The 24324-nt window shown below is 41.3% G+C and overlaps 1 protein-coding gene across 1 annotated transcript in view; it reads left to right on the plus strand.

Moving 5' to 3' along the window:
* Positions 1–13411: 13411 nt before the first annotated feature.
* Positions 13412–24324, plus strand: part of LOC308045034 (uncharacterized protein) — a gene marked incomplete at its 5' end in the record, with an annotated part of 67488 nt that continues 56575 nt past the window's right edge. The window contains 2 exons of the mRNA XM_080352054.1: positions 13412–13548; positions 21017–21162. Of these exons, the coding sequence (XP_080208180.1) occupies positions 13412–13548; positions 21017–21162 (283 nt within the window). The remainder of the gene's footprint in view (positions 13549–21016; positions 21163–24324) is intronic.

Consider the following 24324-nt stretch of genomic DNA (forward strand, 5'->3'; position numbering starts at 1 on the left):
TCCACATCGCGGCAGATGTACCACAGAATCACGTAGAGGATCAGCAGGATGGCGAAGATGAACAAAGCCACCAGGATAGCCTTGGTCACCGGAGAGATGAGGGACTGCATGTCACCCGCGGGCCGCCGCCGAGGACAGACGACTCGGCAACTACACGGGGGCAGCGAGCGCGGACGGATCCCGCGGCCCCGCCGCCGCCAGGAACCCGGCGGGCAACGGCGGCTGGCGCCGAGCCGGTGGCGGTGTGCCGGGGGCTGCCTCCCTCAGCGCCCCCGCTGCGGCGCTCCGGCGGGCGCGGCGGCTCCCCGGCGGGCGGGACGGGGCGGCGCGCACGGACACCTCGGCGCGGCGGGACGCCCGGCCATGGGCACCGCGGCCCCCGCCGCGGCTTCAAGCCCGCCCTGCGGCGGCGGGGGGGCGCCGGGCGCCCGCAAACTTAGGCGCGGGGGCGGCCCATGGGAGACAGGTGTCAAGCGCCCGGATGCCCTGCAGGTCTCCGACGAAAGCCATCCACGGGGGAGGGGAAAGTTGCGGGTGAGACGCGGTGGGTACCGCCGTCCCCGGCCCCAGGGGGACCGTGCCGGGGCAGAAGGAGCCACCGGCAGCGCGGGCAGCCCGGCCGCGGCCGACTGGGACCGCGCTGGCTGGCGTGTTCCGCCCAGCCGGGGTTTTCCCTCCCTTCGCTGCCGTTCGCCCCCACCTCCCTCCTCCTCCGCCACCGCCTCTTGCGCGCCCGCCCGCCCCCCGCCGCCGCCGCGGGGGAGCCCCGCCGCCCGGGTGCGTGCTGTGGTTGTAACTGCAGCGTGGTGGGAAGGACAGGGATTTCCTTTCCTCGCCCACCCCTCTGCGCCCGCACATGGCGTCTCCCCCGTGCTCACTGCCCACTGGAGACCGACCGGGTGCTGGGGCCGGCGGTGGGGAGGAGAACTGAGGCTTGTCCCTGTTTCCTAAATGGAAAAGTCATCCCTCCCCATCTCCGATGACATTAAAAGGCTTTTTTTATTCTGGCAGGTTGGGACGGGTCACAACCTGCTGCGGCCTTTGGTATAGGCACCAAAGGTGCCACAGGACAAATGGCACAAAAATAGGACAGGAAGATGGAAATCAGATGAAAGACCATTGCTTGCATACTCACCTCCTAACAGCAGCACCAGTGCAGCCTTCAACTCACCTCAGATTCCTGTAGCACCAGGGATGTCCATACAGCATCACATGTGCACACCAGCCTTAGCACTCACCTTCTGCAGTGTGTCCAGACACCTGCCTACCACCCGGTACTGCAGGAATGAGATGCCCCAAGACCAGCTCTGTGCTGGGAGGCAACCAGAGATGCAGACCTCCTTGCCTCAGGTCACTCGTGCAGGTGGCTGGCAAGAGCACACCTGGTGGGGGACAGGCCACTCATACAGAGTGAACCACTGCTGGTGCAATGCACGGAGTTGTCACCTTGGATCTCTAGTGGGGACAGAGCCAGGTGTGTCTTCACAGAAGGAGCTCACTGGATTTCTGTTCAGGTGCAACTGCACCAAAAATACAGAAACATTAAAGGAAGTCATAGAACCATGCAAGACACGGCTGAAATTAACCTTCAGACATCATCCCCCCGAGAAGGACAAGAGCAACTCTATCAAGAAGGAGAAGGAAAGATTAAAACTTCAATACATATAAACTGGATAAACAAAGGATAATCAAGTTTGAGAGGAAGAAGGTAAGATAATGCTATATAGGCGTAAACACCTTAGAGGAAAAAATGTTAATAATGGTGAGCATGGGAATTTAAGAAAGGGCAATGGAAAGAAAATATGAAAGAGGAATGCTAGGCTGTTAAATGAGGAGACTTCTGACACAGTGAAATGTCTAAAGGGTATGAGATAATATCCCAAGTGAATGTGTTCCAGAACACATTACTTGACTTTTTGAAAAAGCTCAGCTTTTTCTTGCAGGAAGAATGGTCAGCTCTGCAGGGATACTCACTATGCTGCTTCTGTCTCTAGAGTTTCAGTTCCTCATCTGCAGTATGCAGATGACCATATTTCCTTTCTTTTCCCTTTGGTGTGACCGCCTTACACTGCAACATTTTCACTGAAGGTTTTTGTCTTTTGAAATAATTACACCTTGGCTGGAGCTGTAATGATACTGGGGTACAAGTACCAAGTTCATAAAATGCAGCTTGAACTTCAAGCAGCTTTGCTTATTAGTTTATCCTCCCCATTTCAAAGGAGTGCTGTATTCTGGAGACAGGTTAGGTGCTTACATCAGATTCTTTGAGATGTCAAAAACGTATTTTTTCTAATCCTCTTCCTAGTCATTAGTATTTCTTTTGTAGGAAGGTGTATTCCATGTAAACTACTTGTTCAGCTGACTTTCACACTCGAGCATTCATGCATTGCTATCTGCCTACCTTGGCTTGTCAGCTCTCGAGGAAGTGGTACCAAAGCTGGCAGTGTCAGACACAGCATTAGCACTGGCATGACATGGTACCAACTGATGGCGAATACCTCCCTACTTGTCAGCATGAGAAGCAAAATAATGCACCATCATTTCTGAGCCCAAAATGTGACTGATTGTGTAACGTGTGCAATCTGTTCTGAACAGGTTTTGAATTCTGCTTGTTTAATTTGCATGTACTTATGCACAAGGGCATCCCTGAGTAATTAAAAATATATAGCCTCTCCATGTTTGATGTTCTGTCACTAGCGGAATCTGAGCCAACACAGAAATCACAAGTTAAAAAGCAAATACATTGCCAAAGCTGTCCTTAGTTGAGAAAGCTGATTTAAACAAGGAAGTAAACATAAAAACCATCTTAGTTTTCAGATGTCTTATTAGTAAGCAGTGGAGAAGAAGGAAATCGATCTTTGCCAAGCGAAGAGAGATAACAGTGACAGAAAAATCATTTTAATTTCCACCTCGTAAGCTGATATTAAATTAAACAGGAATACTAATACATGTGGCTTTTTGTTTTCTCTTTCTCAATTCTCTTCGAAAACGTGCTGCAGCAAATACACATTTGCAAGGAAGAACACACACAAAAGATGAGTGTAAAGACCCACAATCACAAGCTAATGCAGGCAGCTTTAAACGCCCAAATTAAATCCCATGTGAATGTACCAAATGCTTATGCGGCATAGATGGCACAAGGACGTTGGACTATTTCTTGTTAAGTTCACAGGCAATCTTAGCCATTATGAAATTATCACAGCTCCCTCTGGGCTGTCCAGTCCTCCTGCCACAGTGTTTATTCAGACCAACTAAAACCTACTGGAAAAGGAGGGTTGGTTTCATTTGCCCAGTCTTGGCCAGTTTGTGTCACCACAGATTCCACTAGTGGGGAAAAATCCTGCCCACGCACAGCACATCCCTGGTCTGGAAGGGCATCTGAAGCCACCAAATCCCCAGGAGGGGGCTGCGGTGTTTGAGAAGGGAGTAACCAGTGGTCTGTGGTGGTGGGATAAGACTTGTGCCAACAGAGGAGCCGTAACTACTAATCCTCTCTCACCATAAACCTGAGAGCAGCAGCAGTGCAAACCCAACATATTTCCCTCTTGCAGTGAAGACAGGGGCAGATCGGGAAGAAGACTACTGAGTTCAGGTTGAAATAAATAACACTTTTTGATTCCTTTACCAGTGAAAACATACAGCTAGCCTAATGCCTTTCTTTTTTAGGGCAATTGCTTTTGCTTAAAACTTCAGGGGTGTCAGTAAAAGGCTTGTGATTTACACTGCTGTTAGCTGGAGGCGATTGCGGTCCAGAAATTCAGACACACTGATCACTTCTAAATATGATCTTTCATTGCATGCCCAGTTTTCAATGGTTTCACAGCAATTTCAGATGCAACAAAATGTAAGGAGACATATTCTGGCTTATTAGAATGCTTTTGAGACTCACAGAACAATTCCTTGGAGAACGAGTGTCAGAACTATGTCTAAGATGCCCAGTGAATACACACGGCCAACTGTTCTTGGAATGTGTCTGCATTAAAGAGGGCCACACATGTTAGAAATACTAAAGGCAACTGTCAACAAGCAAGCTTGAGTATGGCAATTTGTCTGGCACTGCTGCACAGTGCTCAATGCACATTAATTTAGCCCAACTCTCAGTCTGTTTTCTTAAGAAATAGATATATTCAGTATTTATTGCTGTAGAATTTTTATCACTGACATCAACCAAACCAGAATTTTACCTACTTTCAAGAAAGTTGAATGAAATTAGTGAAAATCAGAGCCTAAACTAATAAAAGAGACTATGAACAGAGCCATAGGAAAATATGTCATTTAAGGGACTGATGATGTGTTTGAGAGCCTTCCACCTCTAAAGCATCTTTCAAATCATTTCCAATGCAGAAGTGAACACGAGTTGATGGAGTGACTGCCTGGCAGCTGACTCTGTGGCTTTAGTGATTTTCTGAGTGGGTGTATTTCTATATCATAAGAACAGTGATGCAAGCATCACTAATTAGTTTAGACAAACCCATAGATTACATGTCAGGCCTCAAATACTGCTTTTCAGGCCAAAATGTGCTGCTGCCGAGACAGTATCTGTTCTGTGAATTAAGAGAGAGTTATCAGTCATCTCACGTTTCACGATGATAGACACAGCATAAAAACCTGGGCAGATGTGAACACATGGCATGAAGAGCAATCACACAAACAAAACAAATCTCCCTCTCAAAAGAGGGAGACAGAAAACAAGCTCTGAGTTATCAGTGATGTTAATTAGTGGACCTGCCTCTGGTCAGCTATTTGGGTTACCCAAAGTCATGAGAAAACTCAAAATATGAGAGTTCATAATCCACCTGCATTATTCAGAAGATGCAACTTAACAGTGTAAAACTTTACAGATTGGCAAGTTTCACAACAAGGAGAGCTATCGAGTAATGGTCATTTTTAGGGGAAAAAAGAGGTTATTTGCCACAGTAAAGTACAGATTAAATGAATCCTTGGCACAACACAACTTTGGAAAAAATATTGTCTTTATAGAATACTCGAGAGTAGAAATGCAGGAAAGAGACAGTAGTTACATGTTGTCATGCTGCATCACATCAGTAATACCCTCCTGGGGTGCTGGAGTTCCACTTTCCAGGTTAGTGTTTGGGGAAAATAAAAGGCAAGAAAAAAACAACTATAACAGCTCAAGGCTGTAAGAACAGATCTTTATAAAATCAAAGCTTCAAATCAGGACAGAAAGTCAGGTAGCTCTACTTCCCCAGACTCTGGGGGGACACCAGCCCTCCTACCTTTCCATGGGACATGACAAGAGCATGGCCAATTCTGTTTGCCTTTGGTTTTACTGAGAGGCCCCCATGGCATCTGGCAGGGCATCTGGCTTATGGCACAGGCAATTAATCTGGGGCGGCATTTGTGCTATTCCCACACACATTTGCTGCTGGGGCTGCCCTTGTGCTGCTCCTGATCCAAACTTGTCACCCCATCCCAGGAAAAAAGGGAAGAAGGTTCATGTGGCATGAACCACAGGAACCAGGTTCACTCATTTTCCCAGGCTAAATTTCATCCTGTACCTTGCTAATGGCTTGATGCCATTGTCTGCAAGAGCGGCTCATGGCGTTACCAGCAGACCATGAGAGCAAGTTATATGGCCCTGTGGTTACGTGCTGGGGTTGAGACTCAGGACATTTCAGTCCCACTCCTGCCTGTATCACTGATTTCGCTATCCAGGTTTGGTTTGGGTGATTTACTTAATTCTGCTGCCCAGAAATAATAGAAAATGGATACAGTTGCATTGCTGCATTGTTGTGAATGTAACTTTGCTAAATACTGCATGTTCTTGAATACCAGCCCTTTTCAGATTTCAGCCACCTGTTATTGGATCTCAGGGAGGAGGAACATGTGGTTTGACAGATATGCTTCCCTGACGAGAAAAGTCAAGCTGTTTAGAGAATGAAGGTACTCTTCAAATTGCCACTTGCGCAAACCCCAGCTGCACTTTTGTTCTTCAATTTTTGTCTATAGGAATTTGAAAACATGGAATAAACTCAGCAAGTGAGTAAAGGAAAAGGAGGGGCAAAGGAGGTATCTCTGACCTAATCGTCCATCAACACTTTTGATATTTGTCTTTTGGATCAGAGGACAGCTTATGTGAGGCACATGTTCGTACAAAGAGGTAGTTAATATGGCTCAGCTGTGTTTTCATCAGATTTCAAGAGAATTATTTTCATGTCTTCTCCTTCCTACCTGGTACAGTGGTGGAAAAGTCTATAAATAAAGATTTTTCTATTTGACTTTTTTCAGATATGCTAACCAGTCTTTTGTCCTTTAGTGCAGGGAGAACTAAGTCACTTAATTAGACCTCACCCCTTCCCTTCCCAGCTTAACTCATCCTACACACTCCTACACAGGCATTCTACCAATTCTCTGGGTTATGGATTTTATGTTTGCACTGAAGTATAAAATGTCTTTTTATATCAGATATTTGGAATGAAGAATCTCTACTGGGAACCAAAACTAGAGGCGAGCTATTTGCAAAATCTTTAGGAATTGCTTGACATTGGACCGAGGAGTTCAGTGGAAGAGTTGGGGTGCGTGCTTTCTGTTCTTGCGTGCACTGCTAGAGAACCATTTCTGAGGTAAAGGTTTGGATATTGGACATCAAAACAGACTCCATTCAGCTTAAAATAAATTTCTCTACCCAGTGGCCACACAACAGGACCTCTAATAGCCCTGCTCACCCATACTACTAGATAAACAGTTTTGCTGTGATGGAGATTTTCTCCAACAATCAAGCTGTCATTTAAAGAGCAGGAAGATGTCCTGAAAAAAAACCCCAAATGATAGCTCCTGTAATATGAAAGAGATCGATACAAACAACAGAAGGCTCTATTGTGGGTCTATTTAAAAGATGAAGAGAGATGTATTCTGCAGGGAGTGAACTAGTTTTGTCTTCCATCTATCTCTTGCTAATAGTAAAAAGAGGTTAGACATGATAACTGGTAAATGCTGTTACCCTTTAATTGCATTTATATTTTCTTCTACAGAATTCTTAATTTTGCAAGATGTGCATGTGTACGTTTGACTTGCTCCTTTGTCAAACTGGCCAGATAAGGGAAATGAATCCCAAGCTCGCTCAAGGAGCAGGCGATATGTTGCACTTTCTGCTCTTTGTAGCGGAGTGGTGTTAGTGGTCCCTCATCAGGGCACCCACTGTTTTGAGCATTTTGCTAACAAATAGCAAAAGGCAATCTGTGTTTGAAGTGTAGTCAGAGGAAGGCTGAAATGTGTATGCAACAAATACGGCACTGGGGAAAGTAGGTCAGGGCTGGTCATGACAGAACCACTTGTTTAAACAAATGTGCAGGATTATCAGGTTTTGCACAGGTCACTCCTGGGTGAAGCACGTAACTTGACTGAGATGCTTTGTTTATCATGGCATCTCACGGTCCTCACAAAGCACCTACATTTAATAGCAGTCGCACAGCCCCTGTCAGGATGAGGTCTTAATGATGTTTAATAGGAGGAGACTATTACTAAACAGCAGACTGCATTTACTTAGAACAAATTAAAGTTTGGTTTTAAGAAGCGTAGTGAATTCAGCTAATTTAATTTATTTCCATTTAATTGCTAGCACAAATTTCTAACAACCTATAACTGATTGTGACACCAGGAGAAAATATTTTTTCATAATATCTAGAAGCCCTTCAGATTCAAGCTTGACCCAAGTATAGCAGTTAGAATGCCTGATCTGTCTTTAAGGATCTTGTTATCATTCCTCTTCATTGCTATAGGCTGCACTGTGCTGCAGTAGGGGTGTGTTTTCTGAAACAGATATTCAAAAAGAAACCATGTTGGGATACACAGTGAAAGAGCTGAGCACTTTTCCAAAAGGATAGACAAAGAAGTCAAGAGAAGTATATATGTTCTCTTCAAAGCACCATGTCTGAATCAGGTGAATGAAAGAAAAGGAGTGGTGCAGCAGGGTCAGTAACAGACTGGGATTTTGGCTGTGTGAATGCTATAATTTTTTGTATCAAGATCACCCTGTTTTCCTTCTGAGCTATGAACACCTGCGCGGACTGTCTTCTCAGGCTCTCCCTGTCCAAGAGGCGGATCAGCTCAGGGTAACTGGGCCAGACGCAAGCTGAGGAGCTACAGCCAGGTTGACATGCTTGCAGCCTCCTGAGAAGCAGCATCCTGCCATTCCTCTCCAGCATTTTGTGAGACAAGCACGTTTTGCTGCACAGCAGAGCTTGTCACCCACATTTCGACAAAGCTAGTCACAATAGCTTGACACTTTTAATTGAACTTTATGGAAATCTCAGCAGTTAAGATTGATTTTCCGTCTTTTAACCACACTGTACTTTAGCGAAATACTGAATCATGGATAAGAGAATGTTTTCACCCATTCAGAGGCGTGGACACTGGGAAGCTGGAGAAGAGTTAGGGGGGCATGTAGTGGATAGTTGAGAATTTTCTGCTGGATAAATTTCCAGTGAAAAGCACTCATCTCCTATAAACAGGATTTTGACAGACAAGTTTCATATTGGGAGAGAGCTTTTTGTTTCACGCTGGGAAAATTGGCATGATGCTTCTGTGGTGCGTAGCTAGATGAATTTCATCAGTGATCTTCTCTGCCTACAAGACTTTCTCAGAGGCACACCATGTGTCACCAAGTGCCCCAGCTCTCCACCATCTTGACCCTTCTCCTGCTTGCTTCTCTCAGATATCAAGGCAAACAGGATAAGACTGCCATAACCTTCATTCTCTCTCTTGAAGCTTAAATCAGACCTACACTCATCTAGTTGTGTAATGTCACCTTGAAGTTCAATGGACGGAGCTAGGATACACCAGGATCAGGTTTCATTTCCTACTTTGCCACAAGCTCCCTAGGCAGTGCTAAAGAAGTCACTTACTCTGTAGGTGTAAAATAGGGATAATAATAATAACTCCCTCTATTAGAGTTAGGGGTCTCAGGATAAGTACAGCAGAGGCAATGAGTAGCCATATGTGACAGAGAATGGAGCATATTCATACCATACGTATATATTATCATCTGAAAGAGGAACAGACTGACAAAGAACTGGAAAACTTCATATGCATGCTGTAGTCATTAAGACCATCCTGAAGGCAGGTGAGGAGAAGTTAAAAATTAGATACACTCCTGAATCTTGGCTTTTTATGCCCACTGCATCTGAAAAGGGTGATGGAAACTAGAGCTGCAGCCACTGGAACCAGTGCGTGTTGCCCAGTATGACCAGACCAATCCTGGTCTGTGGTGTCAGTGTCAAGAAGGAAAGGTCAGATTCCTGTCTGTGACACCTTTCTTATGTCAGAGGCAGGTTGGGGACAGTTGCCTTTGGAAAAATGAAAAGCTCGTCCTGATCATAAAACATTCCTCTGGGGAAATGTGCAGAGCAGATGAATATGGAAGTGAGAGAGAGACCCTCAGTGTTGGGGAGAGACACTCTTATTACATTGCAGCAGTCCGTACTAGTAGGAGGAATTTTGGTTTTATTTTGGTGAAGCAAATCTTGAGTAATGTGGAAAATTAAAGCCTGTCAAATTACGAGGCCAGCGGATTTCAATGCAGAAACAAAGCTGCTAGTTCTCATGTCTCACAGGCACTGCATATTATTTATTTTAGCACAAGGTGCAAATGGTGTTTACTTTGGGCACAAAAGAGTACACATTTTAAATAGCCTGAAAATGGAACAGACTTTCAGACTGTTCAAGTGTCTGAAAAAGGTTTCGTTGCTAAATATGGAAGTAGACAGATGATATTCAAAGACAAAATAAAAACTGTCTTCCAGCATCATATCTCAGTGGTTCTGAAATTGTCACATTTTTGTATCAAGGATGAATCTAGGAGATAGGCTAAGCTTTATTGAAATGAACAATTGCAAAAACTGTCATGTTTGCTTTCATAAAAGATAAAACTAATGGGCTTTAATCACAGTTGAAGTGAAAGAATTAAATCAATAATTTCACTTAGATAAGGTGTAGAGTTTAAAAGGAACCAGTTCAGACTCTTTCCTTCTATATGTATCTGGACAATCTCTCCTAATTTCTGTTTATTCTGATAATTGCCTATATTACATCACTTTCCTCCTTCCCATCCTGCCATCCACAGCCATTTATTTGGTAAAAATACTGACATTGCTCAGTTACTGCTCATGATGAACAACTGGTGTAAGAGCTAATACCCTTGAGAATATGCACCTATAATTCTGCCCTTTGCTTGTACAGTACTTCACACAAGGGTTAGCTTCATCCTTCCCCTTGTGTAGGAATTGGGAGAGCTACCCCAATGCTTTTTAAGAATGTATAAGTTACGTAAGAAATCCAAACGAGAGGAAACTAGAACCTGAAATCAGCAGAAAGTCAGGTTACAGATATTTTGCCATTTTGCTTTCATTACATTTTTGTGTCTGCATGACCAGTTTTTCAGTTGAATCCTGCACCATTAGATGTGTAGACAGGGCACTTAGGGACATGGTTTAGTGGGTGACTTGGCAGTGTTAGGTTTACAGTTGGACTTGATGATCTTAAAGGTATTTTCCAACCTAAATGATTCTATGATTCTATGATTAATGTCAGTGGACTTTTATCATTAATGGAAGTGAGGTCAAGCACTTGCTGAAATTTTCTGATTTTTATGTATTGCTCTTAAATTCTTTACCTGCTCTGCTTCTCTATTTCCGTAACTATTTTTCTGTCAGTCCGGTTATTTATGTTGACCCCAATGATGCAGCATTCAGCTATCTCCAAAGTTTGCAGCTTAATCTCAATAATGTGTGAAGCTAATGAAAATCTATGTAATAAGCTTTCTAGTTGAATTCTATCAAGAGGAGAGAGCTCTCAGCAGGGAAAAAATGCCTCCGTAGTGCAGTACTAATAATTCCTAAGGGTGCCTGCTGGCTGGTTTTATCATTCATTTCTTCTTATCTGAGAGCTCCACCTAATGGGACCAAAAGGAAGGTATCAACCTTTCAGATTTTCCAGTAAAATCCCTGTTTTTATATCTATGCTGATGTTTGTGTGTCTTCAGGAGGGAGGGTGTGGGGAAATGTACATCCTTTGACTTGTGGACTAAAGGACAATTAAGAATAGGAGTTCTATATGACATTGTCTTCTATTTTAATGCCATGGAGTTTGAACATACTGCAATTTCTGTAGAGGTGCATTTAATATAGATAAACTAAATGTCTCCCAGTTTTTGCACTTGATTTGTTTAGCTGCAAGCTCTATTATCTCACATGTGCATGCCACTACTACATATCACTGCAGCACTTTTCATGGGTTCAGAATATACCTTGCAAGACTAGGATCCAAAGCTGCAGAGAAAATAAATCAGGATTACTTTTATTCACATGAATTGGTGGAAGAATGGTATTCTTACTGCGATGAGGACACTGGTGACAAAGCATTCCCAAAGACAGAATTTCCACAGTCCACCTGCAAACATTCAGAAATAATGAGTGTCTCTTTCCTCCTCCCTGCCCCTGCCTAAGTGATGTATAGTCATAAAAATAATGAGCCAGCTTTTTATATTAAATTGATTCAAATTTTATTTTATTTTATTTTCTTTTTTTTTTTTTCCAAAATAATGTTTTCAAGCTTTTCTTTGTGTCAAGGAGGGGTAGAAATTCCCTCTTTTGCAGTGAAAGCTGAGATCCTCACAGCAACCGAGATCCTTCAGTATCTAAGACCTGAGGAATGTGATATAGAGCTCCGTTAGACTTGCAACCTATAACAAACAAGGCAATTGTGAGTAATATTTTTCATAGCATACTCGCTTTACTGATGAGGTATTATTTTGCCTCAGCACAGAGAGTTAAATCAAATGGAAGATGTAACAGGGCCAGGCAGGGAAAGCAAAGCAACACAAATCCTTGAAAATGCAGTGAGGATGCTGATTATTGGGGAATATACCCTTTTCGATAACTGGTAGACTAAGAACAATTTACTCTTCAAAGTCTAAATATAAGCCAAAGGAGGATGCTAGACTAGAAAGACGGCTGTGAGTGCTGACAGATATCTAAGGAAATAGAGAGAAAATGCTATCAACATGCAGGCAGTTTCTCCTGGTATAGAGAGGGAGCAGCTGAGTCAGATGCTCTGCGTTCAAGGTTGTGGTGAATGACTGCAGGTCAGGTAAAGGGAATTATATCTAGACATTTCTGTTGTTTTAAGTACCATATTGCTATTCCAGGACTCATGCTGCAGTAATATTATTGTCTTGATATTGTTACAAATATTGTATTAGAAGCCCTGGTAAACTGCCTCAATTCAACAAGAAAACAAGCACTCCAATAAAATCCCTGCACAGCATGGAAGAAAAGTTAGAGGCCATTCTAGGAAAAATTCCAACTACCAAATGAAATTACTTAATTGTGGGGATGTATGAGAGGGAATGGACTGCAGAAAATAGTAGGCTCACATACTTGCCCCAAATAATATTTCCTCCTGCCACTGCTGGAGTCAGAGTACTGGCTGGAGGGATCATTGGGGTGATCCGGTAGGGTGTTTCTTACATCCCTATTAAATCTTGTGTTTTGTACCCATGGATAAGTGGCTAATTAAGGCTTTGATCTAAAGGTATTCTTCATGTGTCTCTGTAAATTTATGCTGTACTTCAAAAAACTTAAAAATGACAGATACAGCCATGCTTGTGCTTTTAATGTAGTGAAGAAAAAACCTGAGGGTGGGAGTCTCAAAAAAAACCACTGCTTGGATTCCTTCTTCCCTCAGGCTGGGAGCAGCTCTTTGGCTCAGTCTTCTCAGACCAAAAGGCTATGAGAAAGCAAAGGGCTACAAAGACACCTGGTACTACCAATGCTAGTATTTCATTCAACATAATTTACTAGATTAAATGAAAACTGAAACATGCTGTAGGAAATACAGTGCTTTTTGAGATAAAAATTTGATTGTATTAACTCACCTACAACACATCTTGGACTGTGATATTGTCATTTCTGGATTAATTTATTCCTTATATAGAACAACAATGACTGGGCTTCACCTCATTAACTTTAGGCATCTGTAGCATTGTTACCATGTCTGAAGCACATCTGAACTCTCTTTGCTATTAATGGAGGGAAATAGGCACTTTCAGGTGTACCATTCATTTCAGAGAGCAACTTTAGCATGAGCTGAGTCACTTGATAGAAATATCTGTTTCAGTAAATGATAAATGGAGTCTAGACAGATAGTTCAGGTGTGTATGTGCACCCCTGACCTGATGAATCATGCTGCTGGTGCCCACACTAGAGTGCCATATACACTTGGAAGAACAGCATGACCGTTTCAGGTGGCTGACTTCCAATTGGGTATAACTGAGAAGCCAAGGGATAAAGCAGTCTCTACTTAGGAGGGAAAAAGACACAAAATGTCTGGAGAGAAGACATGGTAAGTAAAATTTCCTGAGATTTACTTCTCAGTTGTTCCACTTCCCAGGTCCATGAATCCTGATGGCAGTGGCAGCAGGTCCATGAGGGACTGTGGTCAGGTTGATCCCTTTGCCCTGGCCCACAAGTTCGCCATGACCAGCGGAGCTCTCATCCTGACTCATCTGTGCAGTTTCCTCTCAAGTGGAAGGTGCAAAGAAGTTTTTGTGGGAAAGGCAGTGTGGTTGACTGCAGTAGGATCCCTGATTCAGTGCTCTGGCTAGAGTCCCATAGGGCATACATTAGAAGTGGCAGATGATGCAGAGCTCATTTCACATGATTCCTATTATGGCTCATACTTCAACAGAGCTGATTTGTGTGGTGTTGTTTGCCTTGCTTTTCATGCATTTTCCTTCTTCTCTCCTTTTCCCTGCCCCAACTCCTCCTTCCCTCAGGGTTTTTCTTCACTGTACTGTAGGGCTGCCTGGTCTATGCATCATTTATGCGGTAGCAAAGTCTTTTGGGGTTGTTCAAAGATTCATGGATCTCAGAGAAAATATGGTTTAAGGTGCACTGATCTGTTTACCTGCTTTTGTTCTACCAAGGATCTAAAATCAGTAAATACTGTAACTGTTACTTAGGAAAAAAGGAAATTAATACAAGCATGAATTCATCTGAGTTGTAAATATTAAGCTCGTTCTTTACCCTTTGCATAGATTGTTTATCTGCTGTTAATTGACATGAAAGTTAGTTTAGCTGTACTGGTGTCCCTAAAGCTTTGCCTATGCTGTTAAATGAAATGTGTGGAGGAATATTCCCTGGAGAAGCCAGCTGGCACTGAGCTTGCAGACACTGAGAGCAGGGTGGTTACATGCACCTGCTGTATTTGGAGCCATCTGTGGCCAGTGCTGACCCCTGAAACACATCTGCAAATTCTTCAGGTGCCTCCTCAGCCTAAAACTGTGCCCTGAAACCTTTTAAACATTTAACAATGTAAGTGATGCCTTGTGACATTCCCAGGCTGTGTTTAATGTGAAGAGCCCAGATGTGTCCTCGATGTCCAGCCCAGTGTGACTGTCACCTGAGTGCCCCACTGCAGGGTCACTCAGTAAAGGGGTGCTTGGCAGTAAGGAGTCATGGGGAAAAGAAAACTGTGGAGAAACTATGCGGAACCCTGAAAGCAATTGTTACTGTTGCATTCTTAATCTTGCTATTCAGCTCATGAATTATCATGAATTCAAAATTCATGAAAGTTGAACCTTTATAAAAAAGCGACACTTTAAACTGAAGAAGAAATTGTGAACATTACTTTTGTATTGATCTTATAAAACCACTCAATCTTATAATAAATTCTATAAGCATTTGGGAATGTCTGCAACAAATTATGAAAAACTGGTAGATTGTTCTGCCAATTAGTTATGGAAAAGGTGGACATCTGGAATTATGTATCTGCTCAGATGAATATTCCATTTTGCATAAACTTAGAATTGGAAGAATTTTATGATTAAACTGATTAAAAGTAACATTCCTATAACACAGTTCTGTTAATTAATCTATTATTTCTTCTAAGCCAAGAGTTTTGTAAGCTGATCTTTTTAATTATCTGGGCAGCATCTACTGTACCAAAGACAAAAATTGTCTGCTGTGAGAAGTTGAATTATTTCCCTGGCTTAAGTCCAGAGACAATAGTGTAAATTTGAAATATGCAGAAGGGTTGGTGAGATCTGTACTCCGCTCCTCCGTAATTACGCATGGTGAACATCTCTAGGGAGAGCTCCAAGGGGTTTTGTACGTGATAGAAGGGGAAAGATAGTTTTATGTACTATCCCATGAGGATTGAAGAGGTCTGTTTGGAGATTTTTGCTGTCTCTAACTGCCAAAATGGACTTATAATATACTTCATAACATTACCTATGAGCTTTGCTTAGCAGGTATGAAAGAGTTCAAAGTAGGAAAAAGCAAACAAAACACAGTCAAAGATGACATCATTTTGGATAATCCTGAAGATTCTCTTGCTCTCTGCCAAATTAAAAGTCAAGAAGAATATTGCTGACTGGTCGAACGAAAGGTTTCATTAGTTTCTAGGACCTTTCTGGGGAAGACAAAGGAAGTTTTATTAAAAATATAAGTAAATTTCAAAATCAGCAATTTGAGGTGCTATATTGAATGCCTATTGACATTAACTGGAACACTAAAGTCCTTGAATGAATCAGGTGATTTGTCCTTGTGGGGATTACTTAAACTCATAAAGTCTAACATTCTTTCCATGTTGCAGTGCAGGTTACTTTGAAGTTTGTTAGATTTCAAGCCTACCCCCATATATTTCTTTACCAGAAGCAAATCTGTTCTTTGATGAGAACCCCTATGATTCTTGAAATCAATGGTTCTTTTCTCACCGATGTAGCACATTATGAAACAGCACAGAAGATCCCATTTTATTTCCATTACCTTCAGAAGCATGTCTCCCACTGACTTCACTGATAGCAAGATGAGGTTTTGCTACAGAATACAAAATTCTCTTATGAAGGCAAGATCTGCTCTGACTTCAACGGAAAATTTTCCTGCTAATGGAGCATAGGATTGAGCCCAATAAGATGTTTGCAAGAGTGCATTTTTCACTTTGATGAAAATAGAAGTGATGGAATAGCTTTCCTTAGCTCTTCTTTTATATATAATTTCCTGCAGTACAACAATATTTACTTTGGGAGTACAATTTAGTAAGCCAGAAATTGTGAAATGTGAATATTAGAGCCTAACAGGCTGATTTACTTTAAATATATGATAGCAATCACCTGAGGTCTTCCAACCTCCTAGATGCATCAGAAGTGCTCTTAAATTAGATTTAGTCTCTAAAATAAAAGAAACAAGTCTGTCTAGTTTTGTAGGGATATAATTTTAGCAGCTAGATTATTAGTAGATATTATTCATACTGTCATTAGTATCATTCTTAGCTTGGGGATAAGATCATGGTTTCACATTCTGTAGTTTTGCTTGATAGTAATACTAATGTTACTGGTATGATTCTTAATAGATCAGTAACAGATGCTGCACTGTGCAGCAGTTGTACAGTGTTTTTAGAAGAGGCTTCTGAATAGAAACATGATGCATGTCTGAACATTGAAAAGAACAGCAGAATTTGGGGGGAAAAAAAGACTGAGAATTAATAGATCCTGGATGGTATATGTTCCTCTATTAGAGAACCCTGTAAGGTGAGAATTTCTTAGGAAAACTATTGGGATTTCTTTAGTGGCTTTAATAGATTTAGAGAAAAGCCAACAGCAGACATCTCTGGAAGACCTGGACAGAGGATCCCAGGGACCTTTGACTGAGTCTGCTGTCATGTCTCTCCCTCTGCAGAGTGCTCACCCAGTTGACTCTTGAGTCTCATTCCCCAGACTCATCAGGCACAGCTCCCAGAAGCAGTTTCTTTCCCATTCCATGCCTTGATGTACCAGCTGGAGGTAGATCTTTTGACCTGTTGACCAGTCATACAGAGTGTCTCACGTCGTAGAGTGAAGGGAGTACCTCAGAACCCAGCTCCCAACTTTGGGCACATTCCCCAGTGGCAGAAGAGCTCCTTTCCCTCACAGCTGGACACGACAGGGTGCAAGCAGCTCCTGCAGCAGAGCCTCCCTTGTGGGACAGGAGAGTCCCTTGGAATGCAGTGGCTCCACTGCATGGAGCAGCTGCTGCGCATGTTGAAGGTAATTCAGATCTGCAGAAGACTTTGGTCTTAACCAAACTATTTTTGCAATTTGATCACTAAATTGAAACAGAAGATGGCTGTGGCTTTGATGCAGTAGATGACAACTGTCAACATGGAGGAGGGCTTATGTTTCTGGGACTGTATTTCAGGGTCACAGGTTTTCAGCTTCAGCCCAGCTGGGTATTCTAGTTTGAATGCAAAAGCACTTAGATTCAATTAGGCCAAACTATAGGAAATCATTAAGAGCTTAAAGATTTCTAAATTAGATCTAGCTGAAGGGTGAAACACACATTTTCACAGAGCAGGCACAGCAGCTGCCAGGGAAGTCTGGTGGGGCTGTTCTAGCTCCCTGCTAGTAACTCCCTTCTGACAGGAGGAAAAAAGTTTAGCCAACTTGCAGCATTATATAAGATCAGAAATAGGGTTAGAATGAAAATACAATTGCAAAGTGCTAATTGAAGCATGGGCACAGTGACTGCTAGAGCTAATTAGAAAGGGACAGGATTCCTGTGTACCAGTATCTCGCTCAGGATGGTATTTGCCCCAGTTCAGGTTCTTCATATCACTTAATTTCCACTTAAAGCACCCACTGGCAGGTGGAGTGGTGTTTGGCTAATACAATTTCCCATCTTGGTATTTTAAATTAAAATACTTCAGGAAGAGGAAGGCTTACGAACATGCAGTATTCTTCCCTAAAAGGTTATTCAGATTGAAACACTGCTTTATTGCGATTTAGTGCCAGCTGAATGAGAAGTGTCCTGCAATTGTACACAGGTGCATCAGAGCTTGAATGCTTCCAAGACAAAAGCAGCACAAAGCAAAAAAGGTTGTTGGCCAGGCAACAATTAAAGAATATTAACAACAATATTAGATAATGATTTCAGCTCTATCCAGCATGTAAAATTAAGCTTCCCTTCTCTTTATATACTTTCATATATATTAATTCTGTTCTGTATAGTATAATATACTTTGAACAACAAAATAAAAAGCACTACAAAACTCATTGTTACCTTTCTAAAGCTCTTTGTGCTTTTATTTCTCTTATAATGTAGATACTGTAAAAGATAATCATATGCTATTATGGATGATTTATTCACATTTGTACAGTTCTTTAAAAAGGTAGGAAATGGCTGTGTTATCATTGCAATTTTTGGCTATTTTTGCTATTCTACATTTGTCAGTTTAGTATGGAGTACAGCAGACAATGCTACTTGCTAAATAACACCACCTCTGCCTACTAAAAGCAGGAAATGGGAGGGAGGAAAGCTTGCATTAGAGGGCTAACTATTGAGGAAAAAAAAAATCACAGCACTATTTCACACATTAGTATTTAGTTTTAAATACAACTAATATCCTTTACCATTTCCAGGCTTGAGTAACATGTATATTTAGGTAAAGATTATATATACCTAGGTATGCACAAAACCAGAGCATGTGTTACCTGCCACTGCCTGAGAATTAGACCTATAAAAATCAATGCATATTGACAGTGACTTGGAAGGAGTTGAAAGTGGGAGGAGTTTACCCACTGGCATCATTAACTCTCTGAGTTTTCCAGTTCTGTAATGTGAAAAGCTTTAGACAGAGCAGGAACATGTTAAATATTTGTTGACCATTTACACAATTTCTACCAACTCATTTTCTTCCCAGTACCACAAGTCTATATCATTTTTCTTATTGTGTTACCTGTAATTATAATTTATTTCCTTCCTCCCTCCCTTTTATCAGTCATGCTTATAAAAATAAGGAACTGACTGTTACCCTCTTGTTGAAATTATGCGATTTAGAGAGCTGAGATTGCTTGTAGAAGGAGTGCTAGGAATACGTGAGAGGGATGGCTGAACGACAGAATGACATTGATACATTTCCCAACACAGTTTTTCTTTCCATTGGTACTTGTAAATATCAGTATTTGTAAATTATTAAATCAACATTGTAAAGAAAAAACACTGTGCAGCTCAAGGAAAAATTAACACAGCTTCTTCTGTCATAGGCTGATGTAACATAGCACCAGTCTGTTGCAGCTCTCTCCAGGAAATGAACTGAATGAAATGATGCAATGATGACATCAGAGACATGAGCAGGATGAAGTTTTTTAGATTTGTATCTTTAACAGCACCTAGGAGCCCGAGCCATAGACCAAACTGTGACTAGATTAGGAGATATATAGAGTTTAAAGACTATTCCTTATCCAAAAAAATAGGAACTGTATATGCTAGAGGGCACACAGCAATGATATTAGACTTGAACAAACCTTCTTATGAAACGCTTTATAAGACAAGCATTTATAAGATACAGTTGTTTTACTCTGTTAGGCCAAAAAGAGATGACAAAGGAACAGGCAAGAGAGGGATGGTGGAAGGAACAAATGCTACTTCTTGCAAGGGAAAGGGAACTTACCTGTATGTGGCTTCATGCCTGAAGCCTGGGGAAAGTTTGCCCTAAGAACACAGGCCCTTCTGGATGCTTCTTCAAACTTAAAAGAATGTTAGAAGTCTGGCTAAAATATTTTCTTTAAAAAGAAAAAAAAAGAAGGAATTTTTTCTTTAGCAAGTTTCTTTTAGGAAATTAAATAATGGTAGAAATTCAAGCATCATCAGAGTTTCTCAGCATAATCAATTACCTGCCTCAAGATCTTCAGAATTTATTTGATTGCCCCTCATAATTTCCAGAAAGACAGGAGAAAAAACAGGCTTCCTTAAGCTAAGTAGAGGAAATGTTAGGCAGAGATGTAATTATGAACTTGATCATATTACTCTAAATATCCATTGATTAAGAATAAGTAAACTTAGAACGGGGGATGAAAATAGGCCAACTAAGTAGAACAAAAATATAGGTAAATATGGTTGCTAATGTCCTCACATGTTTGTAATAAACGTAGTTTTCCTTTTTGTCCTATTCAAAAATCAAAGAAAAACTAATTGTCTTAATCTATTTAATCACCACATTTATGAATTTAGATTTTAAAGCTCGTATTTTTTTCTCATGCTCAAGCCAATAAACAAAAGCAACAAAAGCTGCACAGTAAGTTGACTTCTGAATGTCAGTCAGTTGGATGGCACAGGAGGACTTGACTACAAACATCAGGTAGTCTGTGGAGGTGAGTGAATTATTTATTGAACCCAGTTCCTTTCTATCTTATAGTATTCTCTTGCCAATTTTTTTCTATAGTTTTAATGCCACACTATGTACTCCAAACAGTATGTTCAGTATCTGTAACGTGATGTTGGAGCATCATACAGGGGAAGCATTTTCTGGTTTTATTTTAAGGAGACAAAGCTTTCAACCTTTGATGAGGTTTTAATTAGTTACCTCTAGATGGCACTCTGTAAGGATACAAGTAGAAATACGGCAGTAAATCTTCCTCCAACTTAGCTTTAAGCGTTTTGCTAACCAATTACTCCGAAGTTGTAAAATGAGGACAAAATTACAATTTCCTTCTTTGGCAGCAGTAAGAGATAAAGACAAGGGAAAAAAAGTAGTATTCCCAGTGCTCTGTACACCAAACTAGGTTGGAAAGTTCTGCTTCCACAGTCAGTTTGGAATAATCTTTGCTCATCATCACATGATCATTGATCACTCCTTTTTTTTTTTTTAATGTTTGTTTATTTACAGATGATCCTCTCTGAATGGTATCTTGCTGCTGGCATAACTGCAACATTTATTGCTGAGCTGGTTTTGCTGCTGCAATCCCACAAGCTGGAGGGAAAGCTAAGTTTTCTGCCACTATATTGTGTCTTACTTTCTTGAGTAAAGATAATATTAATAGAGAGGGATGCTTCATTTCTTGTTTCTGACACTTCACCAGCCCCAGGAGTTTTCTTCTTCCCAGTGGCAGAAGTGTTATATTTCTATGAATCCCCTCTCCTTCATTTTTCTGTCATCCTCTGAATGCCTAACTCTCCAGCATCATGCCAAACCAACAAAATTCCATCTTAGAGGATTAAAACAGGATGTGTATTTTTCTCTTCAGCCTGAATTTTGAGCGTAACCTTGAGGACTACACTTGGGACTGCAACTGCATCCTCATGCAGGCTTGGCTGCACCTCCAGGTGCCCAAGGACGTGCCCATGTACGCCGGCAGTGGGGGAACAGGTGGGCTGCAGAGGCACGGTGCTGGTATGGGACACTCATTACTGTTCCCCAAAACCCTCACTCAGGAAAGTGTCATCTGCAAGGTGCCTTCACAGCTCATAAAATACATCTTGCTCATGAGTAAATGTATGTAGCCGGATGTGTTGTGCAAACAGCAAGATCTCCAGAAATCTAGAGTTTCTAGGCTTATTGTCATTAGCAGGTTCTGTAAACAGAAAGCTGAACAACGGCTGCTCTATCTTTTGTGCAAGATAGGACACGGTAATTGAGAAGAAAATGAAGGAAACAAAGCCTACTGTTTCTAGGAAAAATCTAAACAAATCCTTATTTGCAAATAGCTTCACCCAATAGGATTCTGGGGGCTAGAAAGGAGCACAACAGAACAGAAAGCAATGACTGTGTGACAATTGTTAGACATATTCTTGCAAAGAAAAGGTGTTAGAAGGAGAATCCCATTGTGAAAGGGGGACATAAGATTATTTTTTTTTTAGTTCAGTTCACTGTCAACACAGCATGGGAATTTCACCCAAAACAGGAAAACAATCCTGTGTCAAGGCCTGGGCAGGATCTCTAGTGCTCTGGAGAGCTGACCCACGTATCTGCAATCACACTGCTGATGGTGAGGTGCCTCATTCCTTGCCCTCTGACCTGAAGTCCACATTGCCCAGAGGGCTGCAGGCTATTGTGCTATTGTGGGCTATTCTGGGATGGATTTTTCATAGTTGTTTGCATCCGGCAAGGTCAAGTCTCTCAAGGAATTGCTAAGTATCTTTTAAACACATTTTCACTAGCAGCTCCTGACAACAGGAGCCACTAGAAATCATCAAAAGCATTTGTCAAAATGAGGAAGAAGGAGGAAAACAAAAGACAATAAGGTTAAAGGTACAAGCAGTTATACAAGCAAGGCCCTTGAAATCAAACAAATAGAAAAAAAACCCCACACAAACAATACTGTAATTCTAGAATCCCTCCCAGACATAAAGGTTGGCCCTCAGCTGTTTGAGTCAGTAAACAGGCTCCCAAGACCAAGCCACTGAAAGCAAAGACTAGCGTAGTGATATGTTTAAAAAAATTGAAATATACTTAAATAATGGATGTTCCAGCTCCTATATTTCCTTTGATCAGCATTTTTTTTCATTTTTATCACTTGCAGAAAGCCTGACTACTGTCTCTTGAGAGGCAAATAATATAGACTCTGTCTAGGAGAGCTGACATCTAAGATAAATAGCTATCATCAGTGTGATAGAACCTAAGACAGCATGGCATGCAAGAGTTGAGGACCTTCATGATCGCAGTCTGATTATTAATTTGGAGACTTGTTCTCTCTGTGCTAGCTGTAAGAACAAGTATCTGTAAATATGTGGTAGAAAGTAACTCATTCTTCATATAATACCTGTTTTATGCTCTAGTGGAGCCAACGTAGTCACTGAAGTATCACTTCCAGTGCTGGTTTTTAAAAAGTATTTCCACAGAATCTTAAATTGTGTATGCCTGTAATTATTTTATCATCAACATTTGTAAGTGCATATTAATAATCTGCTTCTTGCAAACTGCAGCTGAAACCCAAGACCTATTCTTTGAATTGCTAATGTAAGGTGCTCTCAAAAAACAGTTGGCAGAGGTTTCAGGCTGGAGTTTCTGAAACAGTGGACAGGTTTTTTCTTAGTTTGTCAGCTGTGTTTATCTTGCAAATCCAAGAGTGATCATTTTCCTGTTAGAAAGATGCTCACGGCTTTGCACTGAAAGAGCTGTGCACCGTGTTTTGTTGCTCTGTCAGTATTAATTTAAGTGAATGAAGACTTTTCATACTTTTAAGGCATACAAGACACACTATTTCTTCTATTGCTTTTGCTGATTAATGGCATGCAAAGCATTACCCTTATTAGATATTCTTACAAGTGGCTGTATTGAACTGTAGAGAGGGAAATATTCACACAGAGAACTTTGCATAATGCTCAGTGCTGCCTATGCTTTCCCAATGAGCTTCAGAGAGAATAAGGTACTTTGTGGTGCCACAGATGCCAATGTTCAAAGTACAAACATAAAATAAGCTTTTTCTGTGGGGAAATGCAGGCAAGTTCCTAACTTTAAATGGAATCTGGAGATTTTTTTTTTTTTTTTCTTTAGCTAGAAAGGCTTTTGGTGCCTTTCAAATGTGAAGAGTAAGTGTATGGTAATACCCTTTCTTCCTGGAGTTACTTGATCTACAGAGAACTGAAATTCAAATGTCCTCCTCACAACACTCATATCCCAGGAGTACATCCTGGCCAGTGAGATATACTCATATGAGGTTCTCTCAACCTCTTTTGCTAGAGCTTATTTAAAATTTCTCTGGGTAAGATGGACAATCAGAGCTAGAGCGATACAAAAGCCTGCACGCTGCATCTGCAGGAGGTGTGGGGGCTCTCTTTTCTGAAGACAAGGAACTCCAATCATTCCATATGAAGTAAAAAACAAACAAACAAAACAACAACAAAACATCCAACCAGTAAAACAAACCCCCCCTGAAAACAAAACAAAACAAAACAAAACAAAACAAACCACAGCTTAAAAAGATGGCAATGAGAGTGTTAGCATGAAAAGATAACCTTCTGCACACTGGTAAGAGTTTTGCAATGCAGGGTAGAAATCTCGGTTCAGCTTCCTTTGGTGAAAGTCAGAGAAGGGAGAGATCACCAGCGCTTTTTCTTCTCAAGTTTCCAGTGTATTAAAAAGCCAATATGAAAAATGCTCCATTTATGGTAGAAAGCATTTTTCATTTTCCTTTTCTTGACTTCCTTTGCTTTCCTGGCATATGCTTGAAGTCCAGGACTGCCCTTCTACTTCAGTTCCTGCGTCTCTCCCTAATTTCATCTAACGTCTTGTAGCATTTCTATGCCTCAGTTTCTCTGTGTAAAACACTATATTGAGGTATCAGTAGCTACAAAAGAATAAGAAAATAATGAGGATACAGGAAGGTGGGAGAGTTGGCAGGGCTGTATTTCTGGAAAATTTTATTTCAAAATGTTCTTAAAAAATCTGCCAGTCTGTCCAACTCATTGGTAGCCCAAAGGAATACTCTAGAAAAGGGAGGTATTTTGCATATGCATTATAAACTGTGAGGCCAGTTAGGAGCAGGAATCGTTGTATATTCTTAGCTAAAGACAGAGAAGGGAGGGAGAAGGAAACACTCCTGATAGACATAGC

The sequence above is a fragment of the Nesoenas mayeri genome, assembly GCF_963082525.1.
Source record: "Nesoenas mayeri genome assembly, chromosome: 1".
Taxonomy (NCBI): Eukaryota; Metazoa; Chordata; class Aves; order Columbiformes; family Columbidae; genus Nesoenas; species Nesoenas mayeri.